This window comes from Sander lucioperca, chromosome 2, assembly GCF_008315115.2.
Source record: "Sander lucioperca isolate FBNREF2018 chromosome 2, SLUC_FBN_1.2, whole genome shotgun sequence".
Taxonomy (NCBI): domain Eukaryota; kingdom Metazoa; phylum Chordata; class Actinopteri; order Perciformes; family Percidae; genus Sander; species Sander lucioperca.
The window spans coordinates 15,637,749-15,651,432 of NC_050174.1; the positions used below are offsets into that span (position 1 = coordinate 15,637,749).

Genomic DNA, 13,684 nt, shown 5'->3' on the forward strand with positions numbered 1-13,684 from the left:
TTGCATTTTTAGATATTATTCTAACCATCAACTAAAAACAAGTGACGTTATACGGTACGGAAATTAAATATAACTATTTTAAGCCACAACAAACAAGAGAATGATGTGTATCTATAATTTGGACTGTGTGTGTTCATTCATTTGTGTCTGGCCCTGTCCCAACTCTGTGTGTGCCCTGTCCTGTGACTGCTTTACCTGGATCCATGGCCATCTGTCATTTTCGGCAGCAGTCCAGGCATTGACCAGGCCCTTCTTGTTGAGGCGTGCAAAGTACGGGTACCACTTCTGCAAGCCGAAGAGAGCGCGGTGGGTGGAAGAGGCTGTAATCTGTTGGTTGGAGATTATACCACCCTCCATGCCCAGCGGTCCAGAGCATCCTAAGTAGAGTGGGAGAAAGAGACAGATGAGACTTGAGTAATTTCAGCACTCATAAATATGTGCCACTCAGTCAGTGCAACGCATACTGTATAGATTACAAAAACAATACCACAAAGACTGCATTTTGTCATGTCAGTGGTTTTGTCCTCCACATCTCGTCACACTTTTTTCTGTTTTTTTTACTAAATCTACTAATCTAACCTGAGTTATGTCATCTACATACGACAAAAAGACACTTTTATATATACGGGACTCATGCCGTATCCCTGAAAGTTTCACTCCCGATCCAACCTGGCCCAGTGAGAGCATGACGAGAGCCGACAACAACAACAACAACAACGGATGCGCTAGCAACAGGTCATAGAGAAGACCTAGAGGTAAACGGGAAGGCATCAGAAACAGGCTGAGGAACAGGGCACACTGCACACCAGTGACCAGCATCCTGCTAGCTAACGTAGAGTAAATTGAAAACAAGCTGGATGAGCTTCAGAGCCAGAATTAAATACCAGAGGGACTTGCAAGACTGCAACATCATCTGCCTTACTGAGACATGGCTAACACCTTAGATTTCAGACCCTGCAATTCAACCAGCGGATCACCGCTCAGTTCACCGCATGGACAGAATGAGAGTACGGAAAGTCGAGAGGAGGAGGCTCTCATTAACCACCAGGCTGAACATCGGGATGCAGCTGTCATCGTAGCCGGGGATTTTAACAGTGCTAACCTGAAGATTCAGTCCTGACCTTTGGCAGCACATCACATGCCCCACCAGAGGAGAGAGAACCCTGGATCACTGTTACTCACCCTTCAAGAAGGAGCTTCTTCCCTCAGGCTGTCCGTCTGCTCAATGAGAACTGTGGCTAGCCCCGCACCCACCACCTCATTTTCTTGTGTTGTATATATTACTATTTTTATGGCTTTTATTGTTATTGTTTTTATTGAGATGGAACAGGTACACAATGAATTTCACTGCACATTGCACTGTGTATGATTGTGTATGTGACAAATAAATTTGATTTGATCTTGTTTGTTTTTTCTCCTCACTGTCTCCACAAAAGAGTCGATATCCTTGTTTATCTAAGAGACAAAAAGCTCAGTCTCCTCTACTTGTATCTCTGTGATGACCTCCTACTGAGACCTTGTCTTTGAGGTCACCATAGATCTGTCCACCCTGACTCATTACTCTCTCATTATAAATGTTGCTTTGACAAGACAATTTGTAATGTTTCCATTAAGGTAAAATCCTTTTGAGTCACTGCAGTCAACAAGAGGTCTTGTCTCTGCCTTCATGCTGTTCACATCCGGGCGGAAACATGTTGACAACAGGTTGCTCCTTCATCTCTTCCATCAGTAACAGAGCCCTAAGGGTTCCTCCCAAGGAGCTGCGACCATTTCTGGACAGCATCATTGCCAAAGTCAATACGCTTTGTAACAGCTTTACAGCAAACATCCTACAGGCTGCAGTATTAAAGTAGAGAAGTATGACAGCAATACTTTCAGACAAAAACACTGTGCTTTCTTCTTTAAGCAACTTGTTTTCCCTCTTAATCCTAATTGGTAAATCTAGGAACATCAAGATTAATCGGCATACCTGTGGTGAAAGGGGTTCTGGCAATGTTTCTCCAATAGAAAGTTTATTGTGCTGCAAAACAACAACTTCTTTGTGTTTCCATTTATAAAAAAAAGCCTATCGGGAAATCAAATAATAATAGAAAACACATGAGAAATGAAACACAATAAAGAAACAGATGGAAAGGGGGCATGCATCCATACGGTATGTTAGATAAATATAAGACACAACATATTCTACAATTTTATTGCATAAACATTCGAAAGTCTAAAAAAAGTTTACACTGCTCCCCAAATGAGATTTTCGTAATTGTTCATTTACACACAAAACATCTGCTTTTCTAGCAAAACTTAGTTCAGGATGGATTTAATTAGGATGGGATATGCATGTAAATGGTATAGTTTCCCTTTAATCATAAGATAACTCAGCTTGTGGAAAGGCATCATAATTAAGAACTCAGGTGTGCCAAGAAAACAACCTCAACAGTTCAACTGTGGTTGAATTGTTGTTCCAAACAGCTGTGGCGTATCGCCATCAAAAGTGAATCAGATGTGACTGCAGGTCCTCAGAATCCTTCAGCCTGAATAAATTGTGTTACAGAGTTGTGTAACTGAGATTGTAAAAGAGATTGTCTCCCAATTGGATATCATTCAACCCTTGAGTTGTAACATGTTTACTTATAACTTATTCACTTAGAAATTTGTTTTCAATTTGAAGGAAAACCAAACAGCTGAGAGGCGACATAGAGTCGGTTTGAATTCTGCTAAACAGTCAGAATACAAAGACCCCCACATCATTACATTTCTTCTAGCCCACAGTGGCGCTTACAAATAAACAGCATCACAGCTGTATGTAAGGTGTGCTGTGTTAGTTATGACAGATGCTTAAGTTTTAATTAGTCTCTAAGTCAAGAATACAGTTGACATAAATGCAAGGATTTACAGCCGAGCATTTTTAATGTTTTAAAATATCTTTCCTATTGAATATGATTTGCAATTGTATGAATACTGTATAATTCTGCAGCTACCACCTTCTCAGCCAGCTCATTTTTCACTGTATAAGGAAAAGTGGCTTGACAGTATTTCAGTAATTCATTAACTCAAAAATGAACATCTATTGCAAAGTATAATGAAGATACAGTGAATAATAGCTAACAGTGGCTAAATAGTCTAAACAACATGACTAGGAGTTGACTGGATGTTTTGACATCCTGTGTAATGGCGAGGCAGTGTGTGCTGCACAGATAAATTGCATTTTGGGACATTTACTCTAATTAGATTTGAAAGAGAGTTCATGAGGTTGAACATAAAACTCAAGTGTGTTGCAAAATGTAATTTATTTCTCACTGCCTTTCTTAATGTGTGACAGCAGTGAAAACTTAAATGTGATAGTTAAAGGTAGTAGTGTGTGCATTTGCCCCTTTTATTTTGCTCTTCAAATTAATTTTTTGAATGGAATGATGGTTAACTATTACTGATGCTGTTATTTAAATTTCATTGATAGACAATTGCTTCAGTTTATTTTGGAAATTATGTGGGAGGTATTCCTCCTACTCTTCTCCAGGTGTTTATTTCTAATGACAACAGGGATACAAGTGATTAGAGTAATACTTCTTTGTGTAAACAGTTGTGGATCTTAAAATGTAATCTACTCATTTGATTTCTACTGTTAACGTGTCTCTGGTCACAGATGATTAAATAGCTGTGTTTAACAGCTTAACCACAAGTGTGGGAAAAGGTGAGGAAACTTGGAAGTGTCCCAAAAGAACGGGGACATATCAAGCGCAAAGTACAGCCAGAGGCACTGCTCGCTCATGCCAGCTGAACTGTAGGTGTCTGTGTAAACCAGCCTTCGGGGCAAGCCTGGAGCAGTGGTCACCCGAAGGCTGTGATGCCTTTACCATTTAAGCAAAACACCTACGCATTTCAAACCTAGCGCTGACACACAGACAGACGAAGCGCGCGCGTAAGCACACACACACACACACACACACACACACACACACACACACACACACACACACACACACACACACACACACACACACACACACACACACACACACACACACACACACACACACACACACAAAATGAAACTGGCAGCATTGAGAGCTGTAAGAAGACTTTCAAGCTCTTTTTAAAGTGGCAAATCTTTCCATCACCTGTCCTGACAGTCACTATTTCTGACTGGTGTGTACCCAGAATACTCACGTGCCAGAAAATGCATAGCACTACTATGACAACCAGCAACCATGAGCTTTTGTCACCATTATTAGCTGTGGCATAACTCCATATTAAACAGTTTTTGATGTGGTGAGTTGGACGTTAATGTAAAGGTCCCCCATTATTATTATTTTTTTTAAATATGGTGAACAAAAAACTGGAAACAAATTTATGTTTTTTTGTAATTTTTCACAATCAATCCTATTGGTTATGATATAATTTACTTCCCAAATTATTTGCTGAGAATAAGGAATGCAACAACAACATCACCTGAATGAAGTCCAACAGGATTGTGAGTGGTGAAATGCTAGCTCAGATACGTTGTAAACAAACCTCTTATCATTGTTGCTGCACATGCACTAGTTACTTAATTATGCAATAGCTCACGACAGGCCGTGGTATGTTGTGATATATTCATAACGGTCATCAAGTATAGCAATATGAAAGTTATAGTCACATTCCAATATAAATACATTTTTATTAATAAATAACAATAAAATAGACCCTCCTTGGCTGGCTGCCTTCACATACCAAGGTGGTTGCTATGGAAGGTAGATAACATCAGCCTACATTAGCTAGCATAGGCTAGTATAGCTTAGGAGTGTAATTTTGTTTGTTCCTGTATATTTTATTAGAGTATAGTTGTATTTTTTAATGACTATATTGATTGCTGTTTTGCACATTTTAAAATGCATAACTGCACATACTGACATACTCTCACACACACACACACACACACACAAAATGAAACTGGCAGCATTGAGAGCTGTAAGAAGACTTTCACCACAGAAGAAAGCCAAGAGTCAGAGAAGAATGGAACAATGAAAACAACCCTACCACGACTTATCCAGCTGCTAAAACAGTGGGGCACTAGGCAACAGCAAGCCAAGGAGACAGTGAGTAATGTCTGAGGACAGTCCAGAGGGATTCACTGGAGGCTGGGAGAGAGCAAAGAGTATATCTGTGTGTGTTTGTACTGACAGAGATGTGTTTATATATTCCACAATGGTGGTAAATAACTCTTGCTTCACTAGTTCTTCCCTGTGTGTGGCTCATTGCTCCCAGACTGATGAGAGGATGGTGTAGGTGGGATGTTGTGGCCTACTGCTGAAGCTCAGAGAACCATCTGATTTTCCAACATCTGATGGATGAACTTCATCTGGTCTTTTTAACAGGTCTTAGAAAAAACCAAACTGCTTCCATTTGGAGACATGGTAACTTAGTTTAAACCCATGGCTCAGAAAGATGGGGGACCTTCTTATCAGAGTGTGGGATATACAGGATACTTACAGTTGCATTTTAGTATGCAACGTCTAATCCTATTAATTCAGAGAAAATTAATATCTATGTATATTAGTGGCTGTCTCTTCTTAACAGAGTTAAACAAGTGTCGGGGAGATTCGTCCTTAAGCAAGATATCTCAAAATTCAATTGTATGAACAGAAAAATTGGAAATACACACTTTGGGCCAGGGAGCAATTGATTATAATTGATTTTTTTTCCATTATATAATTTTTTGCCATAACTATGAAAATATATTAAATATATATATTACAAATGTTGGTATGTTTGCAGGCTCAGATCTCAAATCTGAATTAATATGAACTCTTTAGGTGTTAAAGTGAGTTGTCCAAGTGTCCCTCTGAAATGGTGCAATGCATATATGTTTTCTTATTTAAGAAAAACAAGACTAAGGGTCGACAGCCATGCTAATACCTGTGCACGGCTGTACTTAGGCACATCGAACTGGACCTGCAGGTGGCACTGGAAAAGTCAGGGTATCACCAAAGTCATTAGGATTCATCCTCTGGGGGCCATGTATGTCTGTACACAATGTCATAGCAATCCATCAAATAGTTGTTGAGATATTTTAGTCTGGACCAAAGTGATGTACCGGCAGACAGACCAACATTGCCATGCCTAGAGCCAGGCCACTAAAACATGTCTAAAGATGACACAGAGGGCAACATATGCTAATAATATCATCATATTCCCCACGTATGAATAATCTGATGAACAGAATTTGCTTTGAGCAATTAAGCATGTCTATAAATGGCAATCTAAGGGGTGTTACAGTAACAAATGTAAAGAATGTAGAAGGTGCAAATCAATAGCAAAAGCAATACAACATTCTTCATGATTGCTGGCTTTTAATTTGTTAGGGACCCTGTGGATTTACACATGCTATGTTGGCACATGCACAAGATGGCATATCACCCGATTTAACTCCTCAAAGTGAAATGGAATCTATTTTTCCTCATTACAGCCTGACGTTAGGACTGAGGTGCAATGTTGTCACCACAGTATCATATTTGGCCAGCTGTTGTATCTCGTGTTAAGCTCTCTTAATTCTATGTGGATGTTGTGGCAAGACATTTTTGCAATATTGCAGTCCTTCTCACCTTGTGGCAATGAAGGGGCCAGTCTTAACGAGTTGCCTGCCAGTCGTCCGTCAGAGAAGCAGAGGCAGCCAGCCCCCGGGCCTTGGCCTGCTGGCCCCTGAGCATACATCAGCCCTGCGACAGCACACATCACTAACACCAGCACTACCGTGATGTGACAGCTGAATCCATCTCCCACAAGCCCTACCTACAGCCTAAACAAATTAGAGCCCCACTGAAATTAATGCCAGCACACCAATACTAATGAGCATGCAGTGGAACGAGGGAATGAGGAAAAGAATAACACACACAAAACAAACGTCAGTCATACAATGGGGGTTCCACAGGTGACAAATGAGAATGAAATGCACCTGTATGCATTGTGTGTGTGTGTGTGTGTGTGTGTGTGTGTGTGTGTGTGTGTGTGTGTGTGAGAGTATGTCAGTATGTGCAGTTATGCATTTTAAAATGTGCAAAACAGCAATCAATATAGTCATTAAAAAATACAACTATACTCTAATAAAATATACAGGAACAAACAAAATTACACTCCTAAGCTATACTAGCCTATGCTAGCTAATGTAGGCTGATGTTATCTACCTTCCATAGCAACCACCTTGGTATGTGAAGGCAGCCAGCCAAGGAGGGTCTATTTTATTGTTATTTATTAATAAAAATGTATTTATATTGGAATGTGACTATAACTTTCATATTGCTATACTTGATGACCGTTATGAATATATCACAACATACCACGGCCTGTCGTGAGCTATTGCATAATTAAGTAACTAGTGCATGTGCAGCAACAATGATAAGAGGTTTGTTTACAACGTATCTGAGCTAGCATTTCACCACTCACAATCCTGTTGGACTTCATTCAGGTGATGTTGTTGTTGCATTCCTTATTCTCAGCAAATAAGTTGGGAAGTAAATTATATCATAACCAATAGGATTGATTGTGAAAAATTACAAAAAAACATAAATTTGTTTCCAGTTTTTTGTTCACCATATTTAAAAAAAAAAAATAAATAATGGGGGACCTTTACATTAACGTCCAACTCACCACATCAAAAACTGTTTAATATGGAGTTATGCCACAGCTAATAATGGTGACAAAAGCTCATGGTTGCTGGTTGTCATAGTAGTGCTATGCATTTTCTGGCACGTGAGTATTCTGGGTACACACCAGTCAGAAATAGTGACTGTCAGGACAGGTGATGGAAAGATTTGCCACTTTAAAAAGAGCTTCAAGAAACTATGACACATTTCAGCCCTCAACAAGATGACCTAATGTCATGAGGTCATGAAATCGTAGGCTAATTGGCAGTAGACAACCAGAGCTTCCAGCTTACTGCAGTGTATCTGATACAGGGCGATTGGGTTTTATTTGCTACAGGGTGGAAATAAGTAGTGAATTTGAATGGCTTCTGCTTAAGGCAGAGGGTTCGACAATCATCTTAGCCTTCAAAAGCTTTTGGAAAACGGAGCCCTGAACAGCTCTCCCCTTCCCTCAATATTGGATCTTTAACTGACCATTCATCCCATATTAGTGTCTGAAAGTGTGAATGCCTCTGGATGGATACAGCAGTAACAATTCTAAATTTGCTTCAGCAGAAAGGCTGAGGCAGCTTGTGGCAAGTAATATCTCACTGTATTTTATGCCTTCTTGTATATTTTACTTGGATTCATGTTGGCAAGTGACAGATATGATTCTACTTCTCACTTTCCATTGGATCATGCAAATCAATTTTGAAGGCAATGTAATGATTTCCGTAAAATTGGATAATCAGTGAACAGACAAGCAATGGCCAAAAGCTCACTACTGCCTTCACATAATATTCTCATGCTCATTTTGGGTATGGCCAGAAAATGTACAGCTGCTTAATCTGCAACAGCCAATGTTTGTGCAGGTTTTGCCCACACACACAACGTGGGTTGAAGGAGCTAGTCAGAGGAGATGACGAGTTGTAGCATAAAGGGTTCCAGGCATTCTACCATGCTGGCTATATTCATTTAGGACCCCACCGACTGCACTTCTTATGATAAGGCTGCGACATATTCAATAAATAATACATTTAAATGCAAGCAAAGGCAAACATTTGATTTTGGTTTTAAAGGAATATTTCACCACTTTTACACATGAATATTACTTTATTCCTTCAAGTATTTCAAGTAATACTATTCAGTTTGTGAGGATAAAGTTGTCCTCTTGGGCTCTGGAGAAGCTGAGAAAATAACTCAAGTTATGTCACAGTGATGTCATCAGGGATATTTTAGCTTGGCAACACATTTTTAGCTGAAAGTCTGCATTACAAAATGAGCACATTAAGTTTACAAGATGTGGGCGTTTACCAAGCAGGGAGGGTGTAATGAAAGAGGCTAATGAGTTGCATTATGGGAAATTGAGGTTTCAACTTGGTTTCAAAATGTTGATGGTCACTGATATTAGTTGGAGGAGCAACTATAATTTCATCACTTACACAATATTTGTCATTGTAATGTTTATTTTTATTTTTTGATGGATTATGAACAATTTTCTGTTCCTGGTAATAGTGTTAATTTTGTCACCTATTTTTAATTTAGTCTTAGTCTTGTGCCAAATGTCCTTGTTAGTTTTAGTCATATTTAGTCATTCACATATCTTTTTTTGTTAGTCAAGTTTTAGTCGACTAAAAGTCTCGTCATTTTAGTCTCTTTATAGTCAAAAGAGAACTCAAGGTATCTTAGTCAAGTTTTAGTCAAAATATTTTAGTCTTTTTTAAATAACAAATTATTTCTGAGATCATTTCTGATAACCATTTCAGTCAAATAGTTATATAAAAATAAATTATATGAAGTTATGAAGTTATTTTTGGTGCATGTCACACACACATCTCTAAATATAAGGATAAAAAGAATATAAACAATATAAGTATAAACATATATAACAGTATGTATTAATAAAGATAAAAAATAAATGTAAAATAAATAAAGTAAATAAAATAAATAAATATTGAGCCTCTTCCTTATTTCACCAGTAAATTCCTGTTAAATGACAAAAACAACCACTGGATGGGAAAAGGGTATTTTACAATAACTTTGAATGCAGCATGAGGCTGGCGAGGCGAGTTTCAAGTGAACGCAACATATGTGTTGTTTTTCAGACAACGGCAGCAGCACACTGTCGTACTTCTCGGTGTTGGAATCCTACACAGTGAAATACAGACAAACTTTTACACCGTTTAGCTGTCAGCATTTTAACCGTGTTTAATCCAGCTACTAGCTAACGGTAGGCTAACGTTACCTGCTGCCAAGTGTAGTGTTAACTAGCGTCCCATGCAGCGATGTTTCGATTGCCTCTAGCGTCCGTTTAGGAGCATCAGAGAGAAGCGCAGGCATTTAAGTGGCACTGAAATCCGCGTTGCTATTCGGTCCGGTAGATAACAGTCGTTAAGGCAGTGGTCGGTGCCGTATTAGCACCGGGTCTCGGTACCCAACCCTAGTAACAGCTGAATATTCTATCTCATGATGAAAAAGTAGAGACGATTGTAGACGAAAATGAAGAGAGATTTTATCTTAGTTTTTATTTTATGCAAAACATTTTAGTTTCGTCTTTTTTCGTCAACAATAATGCATGTTAATTTAGTCTTAGTCAGCGTTTTTGGACACTGGCGCAGTCTCGTCATCGTTTCGTCTTAGTCATGGAAAAAAAGGTCGTTGACGAACATATTTAGTCTCGTCTGACGAAATTAACACTACCCGGTAATCCAGTCTCTTATTTCAGGCTGTTTATTTTTATACATAAAGCATTCAGAAAACATAAAGTTCAGTCAGAAAGTATTAGGACTGCTGTGTGTTTGGCTATACTCCAGTGCACTGGATTTCAAATGAAACAAAAAAACAAAGCAAGGTTATAGTGCTGATGTTAAACTTTGAGTATGTGGTGTTGTTTACATCTACAGTATATTGGGTGAACAGTGTAGAAGTTATTGTCCTTTTCACCATCGGGGGTTTGTATAAAAAGGGCTACAGTTTCTAAAAAGCTATCTGTTGTGGATGTAAACACCATCAAATTAAAGCTGAGAGTCTTTTTTTTTATTTCAAATCTAATGTGTTCAAGTAAAGACCCAAAACAAACCATCCTAATACGTATAGACTGCGCTACAACTTTGGCTGGCTGAATTAATGGTTGTATAATATGCTGTACAGATGTTGAATTTGTATGGGGAAATGGAAATGAGCATCATTAAACAAATAACTGAGCTTAGCATATGTTCAATCAGCAAGACTAAATCTTTCTCCTTGAGTTCTTCACTCACTACACCAAGCTTATCAGTCAGGCTGTGCCTCTTTACTCCTCATTATTCACATTTTCCTCGGCCTTCTTTCATTCACTTTATAAACACAACCATAGTGATGTCCTTAATGTCTCTCTTTCCGATGCAGACTTGTTCCTGAAAATTCCTGAGTCTGTTGCTGAACAACAACTGTGCTGCACCTAAGATATAAAATCTGATGAATTCATTTGTGAGTAGCAGTGCAGAGGTGGCTCAGGGCTCCGAGTCCGCTGATACATTAATCCTAATACAGTATGTTCCTAGAGTGAGCAGACAGAATCCCCACAATAGCATAATCAACACATGAGGCCACTTTAAGCTCTCCGGTGTCTTGCAAAAAGAAAGCTACTAGTGATAAGACGGAAACTCTCTCTCGTTCTACACAGCCACTGGGCAAATTAAATGATGGCATGCAAGCAAAAAGTGGCCGTGACTTCTCAGCATTCAAATGTACAGTATTATTACTATACTTGAGGGTTTATTGTGTTTGTCTGAACAAGCAGAAATTTAGCAGTTTTTTCTAGTTATTCATGTTTTTTATTAAACTAATATAAGGAGAAATGTGGATTTACTTTTATGATGTTAATGACCTGTAAATGTGCTATGTATACATTGCATATACATGTACTTATGATGCATTTAATCCAGAAAACATGAACATTGTGTGAAATACCAAAATATACAGGGTGGAATTTCAGTTTATGTGTGTACTTTCCCTGAAATCCATCCTGTTCAGTATCAGAAGATCAACTTGTACCACTGTATGTATTTTTTGTAGGAGAGAATTATTTAACAGACACTCTTTCAGCCTTTCCTCACCCTTCCCCACCACCCAAAGTGGTGTGAGACAGAATATGGACTAAAATTAACACCTTTCAAATGACAATTATAAAACAATTTTAACATACAGACAAACCTAGCTCTTCCAGTGTGACTTTTATTTCCATGTCAAATGTTGCAAACACCTATTTTTATTTTCTGTGCCTTAATTTCACTGAAACACATAGTTATACATAGTTATAGTTATTTAACTGCAATAGTGGACCCTGAGCACATGGTGGCTTCTACACTCCCTCACTAACAATAAGCAGCCATGATGTAATGTACACTTTTCTGATGGACTTTTTTAAACTATAGTGCATAGTTTCTGTCGCTCCCATGAGGAATTTTAAGTAATGACAACAAAACTGTAGGTGCGTCCTGCTTGATACAAGCATTCCGTGATCGCGCACACTTATCTTATCTTCACTTGAGTTTCTGCATGCGAATGTCGGCGGACGACACAATCTTCTGAACATAGCCATACTGAGAAATACAGGCGAGAGTTGTGTGGAGCTGAACTCATTTTGCAATGGCTTGAATGTAACGGACATTCATTAAAGGTGCAATATGTAATACTGACAGCTAGTGTTTAAAATTGTTACTGCAGTACAAATTCAAAATACTGGAGAGAGTCGTCTCCCCCGCCCCCTCCTCCCCAGACTCAAAGTTCACATTGGTTGCCAGGCTGAGACAGGAGCATCCACAACATTGTTGCTAGACGCTTGTCTCACATAGCCAGACATTACTCCACAGCACAGCGGAGTAGCTAACATTAGATGCTGGCTATATTGACAGTCATAAAAGCCTGTGCTCACGCAGAGCTCTGTACCCAACTGACAGACACACTTTTTCGGCTTAGAATTACCGTAGGAACTGCTAAAAATCCCACAACCTCGCCGTCCTCTCCACATGCCAGACAGACACACTTCCTCGGCTTAGAATTACGATAGGAACTGCTAAAAATAACACTACCTTGCTGCCCTTTTCCACCCGACTGAACACACTTTATTGGCTTAGAATTACGGCAACAATCGCTAAACACACTGCAAACTCAAGGTCCTCTCTTCCCGATTTACAGCCCCCCTGTCTTGGCTTCAAATAACTCACCGTTGTCAGCTACGGCTGCTGAACAGGCTACACATTGTAAACAGCCGTGGCCCACTGGTCCTCCGGTAACGTTAGCAGTTAGCAGGGTTAGCATGGCGGCATTAGCCAGGACCAGTCGGTATCACTTTACTGGCTGTGTCTCAATTGTTTTTGCGAGTAACCAACTCGGGTACTATATAATTCAATGTGAGTAGCTACACAAATGTTGAAATGACATAAAATGCCCGTCCCTAGTAGCTGTGATAAATTAGCCTGAAGCTAATGCTTACCTGTTCAGGAGGAAATTAGCCAACTCAGTGTCCTTTTGGGCTCTAAGCTGTCTCCATCTTTCAAATACATCTCCAATATTTACCCAGACGAGTTTGTTACGTCTCTGGTCAAGCAACTATTAGAAACATGCTGTTTTTTTTGTCGGGTAGAATCTATCTCCGTTGATCCTGTTAGTTTGTTTGCTGCTTTTATGGCTGTACTAACCTTACAGCTGTAGCGCACTGGGTTAACGTTTTTACAGGTATATCTGGCAACCCGGCCTGGCTGACAAACTGGGCAGTTGATAACAACAACAAACAGAAATTACGGAAATTTCAAAAGGAGAAAATACTGGCATTGTTGTCAGAAAAGATAGTATTTCAACTTAGCATGTTTACTTAATATTTGATGACGCATTGGGGTCATTTTTGGATTTATTACAGTAAATATATTACATATTGGACCTTTAATATCAAAAAGTTACGCACTAAAGCTTAAAAACATCTGAATACTGTTGTGAACAAGATAAGATCAATTGTGGGCTACATGTAAACCAAAAACAATAATGAATATTAAGAAACACACCCTAAAGCAAATAAATGCCCTCAAGAATTAGCAAAATTGTGTAAAGTTTTC

At 39.0% G+C, this 13,684-nt stretch overlaps 1 protein-coding gene across 2 annotated transcripts in view; it reads right to left on the reverse strand.

The window, feature by feature from the left end:
- The window catches only part of LOC116056698 (EGF-like repeat and discoidin I-like domain-containing protein 3), a 118,580-nt gene that overhangs the window by 40,257 nt on the left and 64,639 nt on the right, over nt 1–13,684 (reverse strand). For both annotated transcript variants that reach the window (XM_031308987.2, XM_031308986.2), the window contains exon 5: nt 196–377. In XM_031308987.2, the coding sequence (XP_031164847.1) occupies nt 196–377 (182 nt within the window). The remainder of the gene's footprint in view (nt 1–195; nt 378–13,684) is intronic.